The sequence below is a fragment of the Nicotiana attenuata genome, chromosome 10 (assembly GCF_001879085.1).
Source record: "Nicotiana attenuata strain UT chromosome 10, NIATTr2, whole genome shotgun sequence".
Classification (NCBI taxonomy): domain Eukaryota; kingdom Viridiplantae; phylum Streptophyta; class Magnoliopsida; order Solanales; family Solanaceae; genus Nicotiana; species Nicotiana attenuata.
The window spans coordinates 7,756,107-7,775,176 of record NC_031998.1 but is presented as its reverse complement, the minus strand read 5'-3'; the positions used below and the strand labels follow the sequence as shown (position 1 = coordinate 7,775,176).

Sequence of the window (19,070 nt, the reverse complement as noted above, 5' to 3'; positions counted from 1 at the left end):
TTTTCGATTTTTTATGAACACCCCTATTCAAGACACTAATAATGAATTGTATATAATTTGTAAGTAATCTTTGTTTAGGGTGGGTAATATACAAAACTAGGACAATTTTGGTAAATAAATTTCAAATATTATATAAGAAAGAAAAAAAATTATTTTAAAAAACTTCATTTGAGAGAAAGTACCTTTCAAAATAAATAAGATTTTAGCCACAGAAATAAATAAGATTTTAAAAGTTTAGCCACAGAAGCTCCAAGTCATGCTGTTCTGCCAGTTGGAAAGTAGTACTGTAGTTTTTTGTATTCTTATACAAAAAGAGGATACATTTTTGTGACTGCAAATATTATTAAACAGAAAACCAAAAAATTTACCCCGTTTACAAATAAATTAGAAGTTTAGAACATGCACAGGCAAACACAAAATAAAAAGACGTTTTTAAACTGTGAAATTACTTAATAATACTTGCATCATAGTATAAACTCTACGTAAAGGTAACATACTTTATACATCCTTTCTTTTACTTTTTATATGAACAGCTCAATGGCGGAGGTTACAATCAAAAGTGCAACATCATAAGTTTGAACTTCCAATAAGATAATCAATTGACCTTTCTTAAGTGGAAAAAGGAAGTACAAAGAGTTAGATACAAAAGTTAATTGTAGTGCTACTAGTTACTTTTGCTCCAATATTTTTTACTATACTATACTCCAAACATAGTTTTACATAAAAAGACTACTATGCTTAAAAGCAGCAGAGCTACTATATATACTTTTGCTTCATCTCAAGTGGAAAAAGTACGAAAAAGAAAAGGGAAAATTACGTAGTTACATACTTACAAATAACATTATACAAAATTTCAAATCTCCACACAGCATCCAGATTGCACAAATCCTGAAAAATCCTCTGGAACATCAATTTTCACCAATTTACTATTTTGCCCTTCTTTCTTGCTGTTTTCCACAAAGAAAAATCCATGTGGGGCTCCTTGATACGCCGACCCGGTTACCAAGGTCCGATCACCAAGGTCAACACCACAAGCTCCGACTTTAACATTTGGGTCGGATTCAGCCCAGCAAGTCAAATTTCCATTTTTGCCCACCCCCACACATGCTCTAGGGCATTGACTCGACCCCCAAGCATTCTCAACTCGCCTCCACTCACCTGTACTGAGTTCATATAACTCAGCGCTACTCTTGAACCGGCCTTGACTTTCGGTATCATACCCGCTTACGACCCAGAAATCCGACCCGATTATCACACCTTCGCACTCGTCACGCTCCTCACTCATCCGAGGCAACTCAGTCCACTCGTTGCTCGTGATATCAAAAACCCACGCGGAGCTCAGCGCGTTCTTGCTCTCGTCGTGACCACCGGCGATGAAAACCCGTCCTCCGGCAGCTCCCATCGCGAAAAACGACCGACTCCCCGGCATATCCTTGCACTGAGTCCACCTCCGAGTCATGAAATCGTACACAAAAACATCCTTAATCGGATCCCAGCTCGCTGGGTTCCACCCGCCCATGACAATAAGCTTGCCTTCCGTTGTCGCAATTTGACAGAACATCGGTAACCCGTCAGGATATTTCGGAATCGGGTCAACCCGATCCCAACTCCCAGTTACCGAGTCGAACACCGAGATAGCGTACCTCGGTTGTCCTACAGGTTTAGACTCGAATTGAACAGGAAGTGCTTGTACTAAACAAGCGGCTTTATGAGTAAAACCAGTTTGTTTACGATGATAATAAAATTCCTTGCTTTGAAGAAGCCTACACCATCTTCTACAAACACGAGAAGCAACTCGGTGAGTTGAATAGTGTAATCGGGTCAAGCACTCAAGGGCAATTTCCTCAGGTAAACCCGGGAGTAACTCAGTAGTGAACTCATCTTGGTTCATTTTTGTTGTTTATTTCTAGAAGGTTATTTTGCTTAGAATGAAATAGAAGAAGATAAAGTGGTGCAGAAATTTGGGGGTTTTACGTGGATATTTATAGTAAGAGAAGATGAGTGTGAGAAAATGACGGTCACATGATATCTTAGGGTTGAGGCACTAAGATTATTCCACGTGGCATCCGCCGATTAGGCAATTTTATACCGACGTAATTGTAAAATATGGGCTTCCTCATAATAAAATCGAGAGACTTTTTCTTTTTCGTTTTTTAAATAGAGGAAATTTGAATTTCCTTACTTTGTCCCTTTTTGTTTTATGACTAAACTGAAAATAAAGTATTGATTCTTGTTTTACTTTTCCTTTTTCTCCATTAACAAAAGTAAGCATACAATGAATATTGTTTAGTGCTAGTTAAGAAATTAATACATCTGTATACGGGTGAGACTGAGCCCGTTGGATATCTCGATTCTCGATGAAGTAAACGGAGCAGAGACATGACCGTCACCGGAATCAGAGCAAGGAGTCCCTCGAGTCGGGGCCCAGCCAAAACACCTGCCCTCGAAGGAATCGGAGCCACGTCCCTCAGGTCCGATTCAAATCCCAAAATTTCGGAGAACATTACCAGATAATCGAGCATGACTAACAAAGGACCGTGATATCCGTGCCCAGCTGGATGTCACGGCGTGGATCTCAGCACGTATCGGCAGAGAATCAGTGATTAGCAAAACACAAGATTTTTACCTTTTATGGAATTGTACCTTGGGTGAAACTCCCTTACTACATAAAGGGGGTCTGACTATTCATTAGACACGTTGTAGCATGCATATCAAGGCAATATACTCTTATTTTTTCTATTATTCAAAATTCTTACTTTTGTCCATCGGTTCTTCATTATCGAAATCCCAGGATCGAAGGCAGGCATTCCATTAAAATTATTACCGAGTCCGGGATAGCTCCCGTTAATTGGTTTGACAATTTATTACGTCCTTTATCTGTTTAATCTAACCCAATTTATCATTTGTATCGAATTGATCCGCATATCCTTAAAACCACATATAAAGTTAATTGTTATCAATTTTTTAGGGTAAATAGTTTGGCGCCCACCGTGGGGCTAAGGATAATAGTGGCAATCTGATACAAATTTCCATAACACACTCTATTTTACACTTGTTCTTTGAACTTTTGATTTTAGGTCAAAATTAAGAATGTCAAACTCCCAATCTGCTAATTTGAACGTTGATGCTGAGTCCGGCCACCATGGATAAAACAATAACGTGGTGCCCAGCATAGAGGCACCCCCTATTGACCCTAACGGAGTTCCAGTCGCGGATCCGATCGATGCTAACTCACACGTGGTTATCGAAGCAAACTTGCCTACTGATCCCGAAAACAGCGTCCGCAGGGGAGCCCGGTCGATAGCCCAGAGTACGCACAACGGAGAAAGTGAAGGGATCAACTTGCGCGTGTTTTCGAAAAATTACAAGCTCAACAGGCAGCAATAGCCCAGTTGTAGAACCAGAACTGCGCTCCCAGCAGAGTTGAGCCCGAACCACTTCGGGAAAACGCTCGTAGAAATGAACCAGTCACAAAAAGGACGAGTGAAGCTGAACTTGGGACCAATCCTGAGATAATAAAAAATGCTCGAGGAATTGACAAAACGGGTGGAATCGGGAGAAAAGAAAATCGAAGCTAACGAGAAGAAAGTGGAGACCTATAACTCCAGGGTTGATCGAATCCCAGGAGCACCACCGATACTAAAGGGCCTGGATTCCAAGAAATTTGTCCAAAATCCTTTCCCCGCACCTCCAAAGCCGATCCCAAGAAGTTCCGTATGCCTGAAATTCTGAAGTATAATGGGAGAACTGATCCAAACGAACATGTGACCTCCTACATGTGCGCCATCAAGGGGAACGACTTGGAAGATGATGAAATAGAATCCGTTCTGTTGAAAAAGTTTGGAGAGACATTGTCCAAAGGAGCTATGATATGGTATCACAACTTACCCCCTAATTCTATTGACTCGTTTGCTATGCTTGCAGATGCCTTTGTAAAGGAGATCCAAAAGAGTCGTCGATGATGAGCCAAGATCGAATAGAGATCGGTATCAACCATACAATGGAGATCGAAGGAGTAATAGGTCCGGACGCAACCCTGCGAGGAGTGAGAGAAGAAGCGACCGAGTCATAATAACCGGGGACTCATGAAAAAAAACGGTTTTGATAGACCCATCGGGTCTAAGGAAGCACCAAGGTTGTCGGAGTAAAACTTCAATGTCGATGTTGCCGGTATCATATCAGCCATCAGACACATCAAAGATACTAAGTGGCCTCGACCATTACACGATTTTGCCCAAAGGGACCCCAACCTAATGTGTAAATATCATGGTACTCACGGCCACAGAACCGAAGACTGTCGATAACTGAGAGAAGAAGTAGCCCGATTATTCAATAACAGACACCTCCGAGAATTTCAGAGTGATCGAGCCAAAAATCACTTCAGGAATAGAGACTCCAACAAGTAGATCGAGTAGGAGGAACCTCAGCACGTCATTAACATGATCATTGGTGGGATTGATGTCCCCTAGGGGCCGATGTTAAAACGCACTAAAGTGTCTATTACAAAGGAAAAACGGACTCGAAATTATGTACCAGAAGGAATCGTATCTTTCAACGACAAGGACGCTGAGGGCATCATACAACCATACAATGATGCACTGATCGAGGGTCGTGGAGCAGCTAGGTCTACAAGACCAAATTGTGCCTGCAGTCTAAGTTTTAAACGGATTTAACATGGCATGTGAGACCATAAAATAGGAGATAGCCCTGCCGGTAAACACCACCGGAACCGTTCAGAAACAAAGTTCTATGTTATCGAAGGAGATATAAGATGCAATGCTCTATTTGGGAGGCTATAGATTCACAACATGAAGGCAGTACCCTTGACACTATATCAGGCGTTGAGATTTCCCACACCAGGAGGAATCAAAACTACGGAGAGCAACCGACTGCAAAAGAAATGCTCGCGGTCGATGAGGTAGTCCCGATATCCGTACTCTCGACATCAAAGAACTCAAGTTCGGTCACCATGGATGAAACCAAATAGCAATCACCGACACCAGCCTCGACCGAACCAGAAAAACAAGAGAGAGTAAAGGATGACGATTACGAAGTCCCCAGGTCTTTCATAGCTCCTGACGATTCCGATGCCACCAAGTCAACGATTGAGGTGCTGGAACAAGTCACATTGATCGAACACCTTCCCGATCGGAAGGTATACCTAGGAAAGGGGCTAACTCCCGAGATCCGGAAAAAAATCATTGAATTCCTTATAGTTAACATAGATTGTTTCGCTTGGTCCCATCTTGACATGACAGGGATCTCGCCGGATATAACTACTCACAAGCTGAGGGGACTATTTGTATACGGGTAAGACTGAGCCCGTTGGACATTTTCGGTTCTCGATGATGTAAACGGAGCAGAGACATGACCCTAAGAAACCAGAATCGGAGCAAGGAGTCCCTCGAGTCGGGACCCGGGCAAAACAACTGCCCTCGGAGGAATCGGGGCACGTCCCCCACGTCCGATTCGAATCCCAATTTCGGAGAACATTATCAGATAATTGAGCATACTATCAAAGGGTCGTGATATCCGTGCCCAGCCAGATGTCACGACGTGGATCTCGGCACGTATCGATCGAGAATCACTGATTAGCAAAAACAGAAGATTTTTACCTTTTATGGAATTGTACTTATAGTGAAATTCCCCTAATATATAAAGGGGAGTCTGACTATTCATTAGACACGTTGTAACACGCATATCAAGGCAACATACTCTTATTTTTTCTATTATTCAAAGGTCTTACTTTTGTCCATTAGTTCTTCATTATCGAGAGCCCGGGATCGAATGCAGTCATTCCATTAAAATTGTTACCGAGTTGGGTTCACTCCCCTTAATTGGTTTGCCAATTTATTACGTCATTTATCTGTTTAATCTAATGCAATTTATCATTTGTATCGAATTAATCCGCATATCCTTAAACAACATATAAATTTAGTTGTTGTCCGTTTTTTAGGGTAAACAACATCCAATACATTAAATTATTTTACCATGTAACATAAGACCAGCGCTTTAAAAGATGACTTTAGAGGGTGTTTGGGTCAGATTTTAAACTCATCAAACTAGCTTATACACATTTGAGGTAAGAAAAGGGCTGATAAACAAATCAACGACTTATCATCACTTCTAATATTTTTGTTTCAAAATATGTAATTATTTATATATTAAATCAACGGAAAAGGACCAAAACTATTCCTATCGTTTGCTAAATGGTTTATAAATACCCTCTATCCATCTATTCGTTCAAAAAAATACACTCTGTCCATCTATCCGTTCAAAAAAACACACGAAGTTAATTCTATTAACAAAAATACCCCCGCAACTAACGGTAGAACTGATGGAGTGTATTTTTTTGAACGGATAGATGGACGGAGGGTATTTATAGACCATTTAGCAAAAGATAGGGATAGTTGGGCCACGTGGCAATCTTTGACTGGAACAAAAAATGAATATTATTTCAACCCATTTACCTTATCCGACCCATTTACAAAAATGGGTAGTATCTATCACACCCATTCCCACTCATTTGATCTCCGCCTTTCTTCTTCTCCAATTGGGACACTGCATACACACAATAACAAATTAATTAAAGAATAGATAAAATTCAAAATCAAATAACCCGAAATTCAAACCAGATTCTGAAATTTCTCCAATCAAACTCTGGAAAAGTATTGAAACTCTTAAATGAAAAATCAATATATACATTTGGGTTGTTAAGTAAGAAGACAAGGATCAAAACAAACAAAAAATCTGAAACAAAAAAATTGAGCCCAAATGCTAAAATTGTCCAAATATATCAATCAACTCTAGGAGAAATATTGAAACTTTGAAAGGGACAAGTAATGGAAATCTTTGGATTGTTCATAAGAAGACAAAAGAGTCACGAAATAACAGAGAACAAACAACTACATATAACTGATACAAGCACACAAGAAAATTGAAACCAAGGTGCTAAAAAGCTTGAAATTATCACATTCTAGGATAAAGATTGAATCTATAAAAGGTAAAAAATAGAGTAAAGGGTTACTTTTGGGATGCTCATAAGAAGAAGAAGAGGATGACAAAGAGCCATGAATTGCAGATGAAGTGAAAGCAAAGCCATATTTTCAAACACAAAGAAAGATTTGTTTCAACAAAGAAACGCTAAAAATTCTTTGTGAGATGAGAGTGGGTGTGCTGGGTGATAAGGAAAAAGAGAGGAAAAAAAAGCAAAGAAAAAGAAAGAAAATAATTAGGCAGGTCAAACAAATAGGGTCGGACCAGGTAAATGGGTAAAAATAAGACCCATATTTAATTCTTGGTCAATAATCCCTTCGCTTGCTAAATGGTTTATAAATACCCTCCGTCCATCTATCCGTTCAAAATAACACACTCCGTCAGTTCTGCCGTTAGTCGCGGGGGTATTTTTGTTAATAGAATTAACTTCGTGTGTTTTTTTGAACGGATAGATGGACGGAGTGTATTTTTTTGAACGGATAGATGGACGGAAGGTATTTATAAACCATTTAGCAAACGATAGGGATAGCTTTGGCCCTTTTCCGTTAAATCAATTTAAGTACTTAAAGGTATTTTCAGTACTTTGATATTTATCGGCCACTTTTAAGCAGCTAAATCAAATGGGCTCTTACTAGTGCATCTCAAAATAAGATGGTATCAAAATGTCCTCTGCGACAATGGCGACAGTTCACTAACTTTTCCATTCGGTTAATTTATGGACAAATTGAAATATTACCGAGATAAGTTTGGTTCTCTCGGTTCAATTTTTGATACTTCGTCTCGATTTTTCCTGTTTGAGTCTAAATTTTGGATTAAAAAAAAAAACTTATTCTTTCTTCTTTTTTACTTTGTAAAAGCAAATTTGACCAATCATTAGACAAGAAACAAATACACTACACATGATCTCTTAGCAAAGCTGTTTTGCAAAATGAAACTTTTCGGGAATTCAAAATTCTTTATATTTAAATTCCTTGTTCAACACCGAAAATTGTGAAGATTCCTAAATGGTGTATCAATAATTATGATTTAAGAGAAGAAGCTAAATATCTTATTTCAACTTGTCAACAATTACAATTTCATAGATCCAAGGTTTTCACATATAATTAGCCGTCATTGAAAGTTTCTTGACGATCTGAAAAATGCCGGCACTGAAGGAACACAGTCAACGTGACCAAATAATCCAACCCAACGCTGACGACGCCGTATAAAGAGGGGTTTGATTTTGAAGCAGCTTTATCTGAGACGTGGTATGTGATATAATTTCTTTTTTAGCATATTCGAAAAAAATATTTTATAATTTAATTTTATTCTTAATAAGATGAGATATCCTACAAATAATTATAACATATTTCGAATCACCAATTTGTAAAATCTTTGTTTGGTGCGGTCAATCTTTTGGTTAAAGACGAATAATGCCTACCCCTAAATTGACGACAAAAGTATCAGTATTCATTAGGCAAATGGTTCACCTTTCTTGCATTGCTTTTAAAATAATGAGTAGAATAACAACTAATACATAATTTATTAAAAGTGACTTACAGGTGATATAAATCAAATCGATTGATCGATGTCATAGTTGTGCTTTATTTCAAATGTACTGTCACGACCCTGAATTTTCACCGTCGGGACTGTAATGACGCATAACATTTCACTTGCCAGGCAAGCCAACGTTAGAACATTTTATCCATTTTTAACAGTTTAAAATTTCTTAATGAGAAAGAACTGAAACTACTGCAATAATCCAAAGTAATAATGCGGAAGCTAAAATAGCCAAATGTCTGATACATCCCTGGACCCGGTGTCACAAGTGTACGAGCAGGGGCGGAGCCAGGATTTCAAACTTATGGGTTCTGGATCATAATCCTTTTAAGTTACTGGGTTTTAAATTAATAATTTGTACACTACTCTCCCCAGACCCCACTTGTGGGATTCCATTGGGTTGTTGTTGTTATTGTATTGTATGAAAATTTTAAGACAAGTACATGATTTAAACCAGAGCTACTGGGTTCGGCCGAACCCATAGTCGACACTGTGGCTCCGCCTCTGTGTACGAGCTACTAGAATAGTACAAACAAGGGTCTGAAATAACATAAAGCTATCTGAAAAGAAAGTTCATATCCAAACAAAAAGGGAAGGGGACTCCAGGAGCTGCGGGCGCTGAGCAGCTGTACCTCAAGTCTCCACAAGCTGTCCAATTCGAGCACGCTAATAACCGCCGCTGGGACCGACTCAAAAATCTACACAAGAAGTGCATAGTGTAGTATGAGTACAACCGGCCCCATGTACTCAATAAGTGTCGAGCCTAACCTCGACGAAGTAGTGACGAGGCTAAGGCAGGTCACTTACACTCTAACATGTACGCAGTATATAATAAACACAGAAAAAGAAATACGGAAGAAAATAGGACAGTCAACTGAAGATATTAGCTACAGCCTCAGGAAGTAAGCCAGTGACAATCAGAGTTACCAATCCTTAGAGTTTCAAGTGAAAATACCGAAAACCAACACAACTCAAGAAGTAGAAACACATAGGTTATTGCGGCGTACAATCCGATCCCACCGTTCAATATAATCCTCCCTTATTCCACCGTAACAATATCAACAATCAAAATAAATAAATGTTGCGGCGCACAACCCGATCCACCATATAACAATATCAGTATCACATTTCACCCTTATTTCACCATATCGATCCACCCTTATTTCACCTGTTGCGGCATGCAACTCGATCCACCGTATCAGTACAAATTCACCATTATTCCACCATTTCGATCCACCCTTATTTCACATGTTACGGCATGCAACCCGATCCTACCATATAAGTACCAAATACTCAATGAGAACAGTCAAATCAATAATTCAAATCATAAGAACCACCACAACTGATGAATATAAAGTTGAAACAGGAAGTAAACCTTGCACCAACTTGGAAATCTACGTATGAAATACTACATGGCGAGACAGTCCAACAAATGACAATTAAAAGATGCAAATACGTCAATTAGGCCAAATAGCAGCAAGTCATGAAAACATGAAGAGGTCTTAATATTTTAACAGGAGAAAACAATGATTGACAAGTTAGCAATTAAAACATGGAAGGCATTTAGGGCACATAACAGTTAAGACATGGAAGGAAATAATTAAGGAAAAGCGGAAAATCAAGAAAAACAAGTAATTCGGCAGCGTATAAGCTCTCGTCACCTCGCATATCCGTCGCAACACTTGAAATTCACATAGCACATAGTTCGAGGGTTCCTAATTCCCTCTAATCAAGGTTAAACTCAACACTTACCTCACTATGCAATAAATTCAGAGCTCTACCGGGGCCTTTCCCCTAGTATCTGCCTCTAAACCACTCGTATCTAACCATAATTGACTCAATAATATCAAATATTGCTAAAGGAATCAATTACAATGCATAAATTTAGTATTTTCTAACTTTCCCCCAAAAAGTCAAAAATCGACCCTGGCTCGCTTGGTCAAAATCCGAAATTTGGACCAAAACCCGATTACCTATTTACCCCGAGCCCAATTATGTAATTTCTTTCGAAATCTGACATCAATTTAAAGTCTAAATTCCAATTTCTACAAAATTTCCTAATTCTACCCAACCCCCAATTTCTACTATGAAAATCATAGATTTTAGGTTGAAATCTTGTGAAATATAATGGAAGATTGAAAGAAAATAGGTTAGAATCACTTACCAATGAATTGGGGAAGAAAGGTTCTTGGGAAAATCGCCTCTAGGGTTCTATGTTTGAGAATTTGAAGAATGAGAGAAAAATCCCATCGAGTTCAGATTTCACCCAGCTGCAGACATCGCAATTGCGAGAAAGAGGCCGCAATTGCGAACTCTTCTCAAAATCCCAGTGATCCCAATTGCGATAAAATGGCCGCAAATGCAAACCCTGCTGCCATCGCAAATGCGGGCCCTTCTTCGCAAATGCGAAGATCCTCAAAAATAGTGCTGAGTCGAAATTGCGACTCTGCTTTTGCAAAAGCGGAATTGCCAAGTTCGCAATTGCGAACTTTCCTTGCGAATGCGAGCCTGATCTCGCATTTGCGAGATCTGCAACAGACACCAGAAACTAAATGCACCAGCTATGATTCTAAGTCCAATTTCACTCCGTAACCTATCTGTAACTCACCTGAGCCCTCGGGGACCCAAACCAAGCATGCACACAAGTCCAACAACATCATACGAACTTTCTCGCATGATCAAATCGCCAAATAACATCTAGAACTATGAATCAGACACCAAAATCTAATAAATTTTCAAGAAAACTTTAGAATTGCTATTTTAACAACCTGACGTCCGAATCACGTCAAACCAATTCCGTTTCTCACCAAAGTTGACAGACAAGTCATAAATATAGTAATGGACCTGTACCGCATTTCAGAACTAAAATACGGACCCGATATAAATAAAGTCAAACATTGATCGAACTTTTAGATTCATTAAGCCTTTGAACTTTCAAATTTCAACAAAATGTGATATATAACTCGAGCTAGGGACTTCCGAATTCGATTCTGGGCATAAGTCCAAGTCTCAAATCACGATACGGACTCACCGGGACCGTCAAAATACGAATCCGGGTCCGTTTGCTCAAACCGTTGACTGAAGTCAACTCAAATGGATTTTTAAGGTAAAATTTCATAATTTATCAGTTTTTTACACAAAAGCCTTCCTGAAAAATATTCGGACTGCATACGCAAATCGAGAAAGACTAAAATGAGGTATTTGAGGCTTCGAAACACAGAATTAGATTCTAAAACTCTAGATGACCTATCGGGTCATCACATGTACTGATGTTCCAACGTGGATGATTGAATAAAGCAATATATAGAATTGCATCCTCTAGCTAAGAAATTCTCATTATTAAAAGTAACTTGTGATATTTCCTAAAAGGTGTTGGCGATTTCAATATATATCTATATATATATATATATATATATATATATATATATATATATATATATATATATATATATATATATATATCATCTAGCTAAGGAAATTCCCTTTTAGTATACGTTCAGTTATGTATGTCTTGATTTTTCTGGATAGTTTGAATATGAAATATTGATAAATACATTTAAATAGGAAACGAGACATTAATGAAATAACTAGAACGAAAATGACTAACAAGACAACCAATCAATAAAAATTTGGAAAGTCGCACTTCAGATTAGGTTATGAAGCATATAGTGTGTGTGGTGACAAGTGTGCTCAATATTCCTAGGTTTTAGACTTAGGTAGCATGGTTAATTAGAGATGGTCTAGTTATAAAATAGGATGATGCGACTCATATTTCCTTTTAGATAATATCTTCTCTAAGGATTGCCTACAAAGTGTAATTTAGAACATCCAAGTGTAATATTTTACCAACGTAAGGCGCAATGTGGCTCACTCCATTTTTTTGTCAGAAAATTATATTTTACGAATATGGTTTAAATAATTTTTTAATATATATATAAGGTAAATATTGAATTTGACTTATTTATGTGTTTATTTTTCTATATTTTGAATCTCCTTAATAAAAATTCTGACTCAATTATTAGTCTACAATTACTTTGTTCATTGTTAGTGCCATCGTGATTCGTTTCTTTTTTAAGTATTAACGATGATGATGCCAATGAAATAAGGGCTACAACTTCTTTACTTGCCCCATGGTTGCACGTCAATAAACACAATTAAAAGAGCAGTTATGCTAAGAAGGTTTTAGGGGAATTAAACAAAAAGGAAATCAATTCTTCAATAGGTTAAAACCTACTAACATATATAACAACTAGGATGGGTTTTTTTGAAAAATAAAAAAGATTGTGAATTTTTACCATTTTTGTATTCTTAAAATGACAACAAGATATTTAAATATCAAATTAAAGCTCATCAAACTTAAACTAAACAACTGTTCAGGATTTTTTTTAAAAGTAATTCCCTTCGTTGAATTTATGTGACGATATTTAACTGCACATGAAATTTTAGGAAAATAGATTATTAGCACAAAAGAAAAGTACCTTAAGAAGTTGCCGTAAACACGTTATAACATTTTTGTAATATTAAGAGTATGTAATTAAAAATTAAAATTTTCAAATAAATTGTTTTAAAAAGAGTCCTATAAAACGGAACAGGGAGGAGTTTGATTTTGAGATGATTACTAATGAGCAACCATTATGAATTATGCAGTCGCAGTACACGCAAATGAGGACACATGCAAATTAGGGTGAGGTTCAGCCCATATTAGCATAATCTAAATGTATCTAGAAGAATATAATAAGACATTAGGGAAAGAATCTTGCCAATACAAATACAAATACAAAAGAAAAAAGAAAGAAAGAGACTAGCTAGAAAAAAAAAAAGAACAAAGCACAATTGACTGGCCATTTGGAAAAAGGATAAAAGGGGGGGCTCTTATTGAAAATGATTGGCCCTCTATATTCGACAAAATATTAGAAGTGGTGCGATGGAGACGTGAGAAATTTTGAATTTAGCATAGAATTTTATATAATTATTCAGATTAAACTTCAATATAAGTATCAAATAAAAAAAATGAGAACTTCTCAAATGCTGCCACGTGGAAGATAAATTAATGATTATCGTAATTTAAATGCATATTTCTTAGCCAGCTTCTCTGTGTCCACAAAAGAATGTATGTCACGACCCGGATTTCCCACCATCGGGGGTCGTGATGGCGCCTACTATCGGAGCTAGGTAAGCCAAGTATTTAAACATTTTCTGATAACATCCCAACAAGAACAATATAAATATAACGAGTCACTTAAATTAAAGCGGAAGTCTTTAAAACACAGATAACTGGAAAACCCAAAAATACGGAAGTTTAACATTTCTCTACCCAAGACTGGTGTCGCTATCTCACGAACTACTAAAGAGTGCTACAAACAAGTCTGAATAGAAATACATGAGTGTCTGTCTCGGTACAATGAAAACAAACTGAAAACATAGAAAGGGATTCCGGCCTGCGAACGCCAGCTTGGCTACCTCGTAAGTCCCTGGACTGAAGTCAGCTCCCGATCAATATCCTACTGCTGTGGTCCAAAAGCTGCTCCGGTACCGTGATCTGTGCAAAAGAGCACAGAAGTGTAGCATCAGCACAACCGACCCCATGTGCTGGTAAGTGCCTGGCCTAACCCCGGAGAAGTAGTGACGAGGCTAGACAGGGCTACCAAACCAACCTGTGCAGTTCAATATATATATGCAATAAAAGGAAAGAACAAAGAAATTAAACAGTTAAGAGGGAGGGAAGCATACTAAGGGGGAGTACAGTCCGGATATAAAGTCAACAATTTAAGTAAGAAACAGGGCAAAAACAATAATTAATGAGAGCAGGAAAATCAACAGTTGCACGGCATCAACCTTCGTGCTTTTACTCTCATTCTCACCAAAAGCAATCAAATACAGTGCACGACATCACCCTTCGTGCTTTCCCTCACATAACTCTCATATCATGGCACGGAATGATCCTTCGTGCAATTATAATCAAATCAGAGCACGGAATGTCCCTTCGTGCATAAATAATCAAAACATGGCACGGAATGACCCTTCGTGCAAATAATATCAAAACATGGCACAGAATGACCCTTCGTGCAAATAATCAAAAACATGGCACGGAATGACCCTTCGTGCATTATCACTCTTCCTCACCCAAACAGTAATCACAACCAAACGGGGCGAGGGGATAAACAAATAATAAGAAATGTCCCAGCAAGGGAATTACACAATTATCAGCTAAATCCCGGTAAGGGAGCAACAACAATACTCTCACATCCCGGCAAGGGAGATAATCAATGTACTCAAACCATCCCGGCAAGGGATTAATCATATCACTTTCTATTTCTTTCATTTCTTACTCAATAGTCTTTTTATCATTCGAGCCAACGCTCCAAAGAATTTACAATTCATAATTAGTCCTCATACTCTTCACATTGCATAGAATTCATCAATTAACATGGAAGAGTCATAACAATATCAGGATAAGTACATACAAGGACCCACGGTCATGCTAGACACCGGTGTATAGATACTCGTCACCATACCTATACACCGTACTCAACATTTAGCAAATAGCAAACAACACCCTAATCCTATTCCCTCAAGCCAAAGTTAGATCAAACACTTACCTCGGTCCAAAGAATAGCAATCAATCCTCAAATACCGCCTTTCCTCTACAATCCGACTCCGAATAATGGTATCTAGGCATAATTAATTCAATAATATCAATAAAGACTCAATGGTAACATCCCATAGCCTAGATATGAATTGCCTAGCATTCTTCCAAAAATACCAAAATTCGACACTGGGCCCACATGGTCCAAACACGAGGCTCGGACCAAAAACTAGTCACCCATAACCCCACGAGTTCAAATATGCAATTTGTTTTAAGATTCGACCCCAAATTAAGGTTGAATCACCCAAAATTCTCAAAACTTAACTCTACCCAAAACCCCTACTTTCTACTTTGATTTCATGTTTAGGCCTAGGAATTCACAAATTAATGAAGAAAAACGAAGGAATTAGGTGGGGAATTACTTACCCAAGTGACCTTGAAGAAGGGAGGCTTCAATGGGGTCCTAAGGCTTGAAGGAGAAGGGAGCTCGTGAGAAAAAGTGAAGAAATCCCTTAACTATTCTGTTTTTGAGCTTTAAAAATCACTGGGCAAAAATGCCCTTCGCGTTCGCGGGAAGGGGCCGCGTTCACGAAGGGTTAATTCAACTGATCATCGCGTTCGCGATGAGGAGGCTGCGAACGCGAAGAGAAAGACTTGGGGAGTCCAGGGAAATGCTCTACGCAAACGCGTGGAGTGACTCGCGAACGCGGTGAGGGAGGAACTGAAGCTACGCGAACGCGGGAATCAGTCCGCGAACGCGAAGAAGGGGACCTTGCCAGCATCGCGATCGCGTAAGGCCGATCGCGAACGCGAAGAACAAATCTGGCCTGCAACAGCTGAAGAAAACCTGCTATATTTCTAAGTGCAAAACCACCCCGAACCACCTCCGGATCACTCCCGAGCCCTCGGGGCTCCTAACCCATCACACACGCTAACCCAACAACATCCTACGAACTTAACCGAGCGATCAAATCGCTAAAATAACATCATAAACGAGGAATCAAACCTCAAAATCATCATTTTTCATTCTGAACTTCATAAACTTTCAAAATTTTAGATGTTGTAGGTCCGACAACACGTCACAATGACCGTCCGAATTTCAGCCAAGAATTTCCACAGACAGTGCTTAACCCATAGTATAAGACTTGTACGGGGCGTCGACAACAAATAGACCCGATACCCACAGTCCTTTTAATCAATTTTTATTTCCAATTTTCCTTAAATATTCCAGAAAAACAATTTCACAGAAAAATTCTTTTACTCGGATTTCGACTCGGGCACACTGCCCGGTCCCATATTTTTCTACGGACCCCCGGGCACCGTCAATCACGGGTCGGGTCCGTTTACCAAAATGTTTGAGCCGAGTCAACTTTAATCATTTTAACGAGCCACATTTTTGAAAAATTAATTCATCAGAATTTAACACATAATCTTTTCCGGCTTATACGGCCCCCGCCTGGGGGAACTGCGCCAACGCCAAATCGAGCAACTAAAGGTGAGATTATTCAAGGCCTCGGAAGCACGAAAAAAAAGAGAAATCCGGTGATGACCTTTGGGTCGTCACATTCTCCCACTCTCAAAACAACCGTTCGTACTCAGAACGGACAAAAGAAAGAAGTAACTGAGTCGGGAAATAGATCCAGGTATAAGCATGGCTTTCGCCATATCAGACTTCGGATCTCACCAGGTCGATGCAGTCTTCGGGAGGCCTGACCTCTCCACTGGACACAGCATGAAGAAAATTTCTTCGATCCTCAACTGTCGAACCTGCCGGTCTAGAATAGCTACTGGCTCTTCCCTCGTAAGACAGATCTGTCCAATCGGATACTAGTGGTGAATACTAACACGTGGATTGAGAGTCGCCGTGATACTCCGAAGCAATGACACAATGGAAACTGTAGATGCACGGCTGACAAGCTGGGCGGCAGGGCAAGTCTGTAAGCCCACCTCTCCCACACGATCGAGAATCCCAAATGGACAATGAACCTAGGGTTAAGCTTGCCTTCTTCCCAAATCTCATCAACGCCTTTATAAGGCGCACTCGGAGCAAGACACCTCACCAACCATGAAAGCTACACCTCGAACCTTAGATCCCCATAACTCTTTTGCCGCGACTAGTAAGCGGGACTTGAACGAAGCCTGTCCTGAAATGATCTTGAACTTATCCAAGGCTCCTGAACTAAATCTCTGTGACCCAATACGGCCCTACTCCCAGCGCCAAACCATCCGAACTTCGGAGATTGGACATCGCCCCTAATCCATACAACGCCTCATAAGGAGCGCATCTGAATGCTGGACTGGTCAGCTGTTGTTGTAGGCGAACTCTGCCTAAGCGGCAAAAACCGGTCCACGAGCCTCAAATTTGATGACACAGATTGCTTAGGCGAGCATATCTCTCCAATGTCTGAATAGTCCTCTCGGATGGCCGTCCGTCTGAGGGTGGAAACGCTGTGCTCAACTGAACCTGAGTGCCCAACTCCTGCTGAACTGATCTCGCAGAAATGCGAGTAAGTGCGTACCCCGGTCCGAAATGAATAGATGCGGCACCCCATGAAGGCCGAACAATCTCTCGATATAGATCTCCAGCTAACCCTGTCCGATGAATAAGAGACTGCTACAGGAATGAAATGCGCTGACTTGGTTCAGCCTATACAATAACCATATCTGAGCTCGAACTTCTTCCTGAGTCTCGGAAGTCCCAGTAACGAAATCCATGGTAATCTCTCCACTTCCACTCGGAAAGCTCAATCCTCTGAACACAACCACCAAGGCCCTCTGATGCTCATACTTGACTACTGACAGTTCAAACACCGCAGGCCAACAATATGCAACGATATCTTTCTTCATATACGACGCCACAATAATGGAATGCCGGCAATCCTTGTACATCTTCGCGGCGCCCGGGTGAAATAGAATACCGAAACTATGGGCCTCCGCTACTAGATAAACTCTCGAATCCCATCCGACATTGGCATCAAACTCCCCCTGCAATCTCAAACAACATCGTCATCTAAAGTCACCTTCGTGGCACTCATCGCTGCACCGTGTCCTCTCAGGAACACAAATGGGGATCATCAAACTGCCGATCAACAAGATACGCCCAATAAATGAAGAACGAGCGACCGTGCAAGCTAACACTCTCTAGGGCTCAGAATGTCAACCTCACAAACCGAACTGGCCAAGGCTTGAATATCCAAAGCAACGCGGTCTCTGGCTGACTCGGAATATAGCAGACTACATGCTGGCGGACTTCCTACTCAATGCATCGCCACCACATTGGCTCTCTCGGGGTGGTTACAACATAGTACGATCATAATCCCACTTCAATAGCTCCAACCACACTCCGCTGCCATCAGTTGAACTCCTTCTGCTTGAACAGTATTGCAGACTCTTGTGATAGTGTACACCTCACACGTCAACCATATAAAGTAATGCCTTCCAAATCTTAAAGCATGAACAATGGCACTCAGCTCCTCACCACCACTTAGATCATGGACCCGGAATAATTCTTCTCGTGGATCTTCAAATTGCCTCGAACGCATAAGCATGACTCTGCCATCCTGCATCAATACTGCACCAGCCAATACGGAACATCAAAATAAACATATAAGGCCCTGAGCCTGTGGGCAAAACCAATATCGGTGTTCGTGTCAGAGCTTCTTGCAGCTTTTCTGAAAGCTCGCCTCCACTCATCCGACCATCTAACTGGGCAACCCTTCTGGTCACATCTGGTCACGGGGCTGCTATGAGTGAAAATCCCTCGTACGAACCCGGCGGTAATTAACCCGCTAACCCAAAAACTTCGAATCTCAGTAGAATGATGCCTGGTCGAGGCCAGTTTCTTGACTTCCTCAATCTTCTTCGGGTCCACCTGATACCCTCTGCTATACGACATGCCCAAGAATGCAAGCGAATCACCAGAACTCACACTTCGAGAAACTGAGATATA

At 39.9% G+C, this 19,070-nt stretch overlaps 1 protein-coding gene across 1 annotated transcript; it reads right to left on the bottom strand.

Moving 5' to 3' along the window:
- On the bottom strand, positions 573-1,968 carry LOC109232973 (F-box/kelch-repeat protein At1g15670-like). The gene has a single exon (XM_019398679.1). The coding sequence runs from the start codon at positions 1,889-1,891 to the stop codon at positions 854-856; it is 1,038 nt and encodes a 345-aa protein (XP_019254224.1). The 5' UTR covers positions 1,892-1,968; the 3' UTR covers positions 573-853.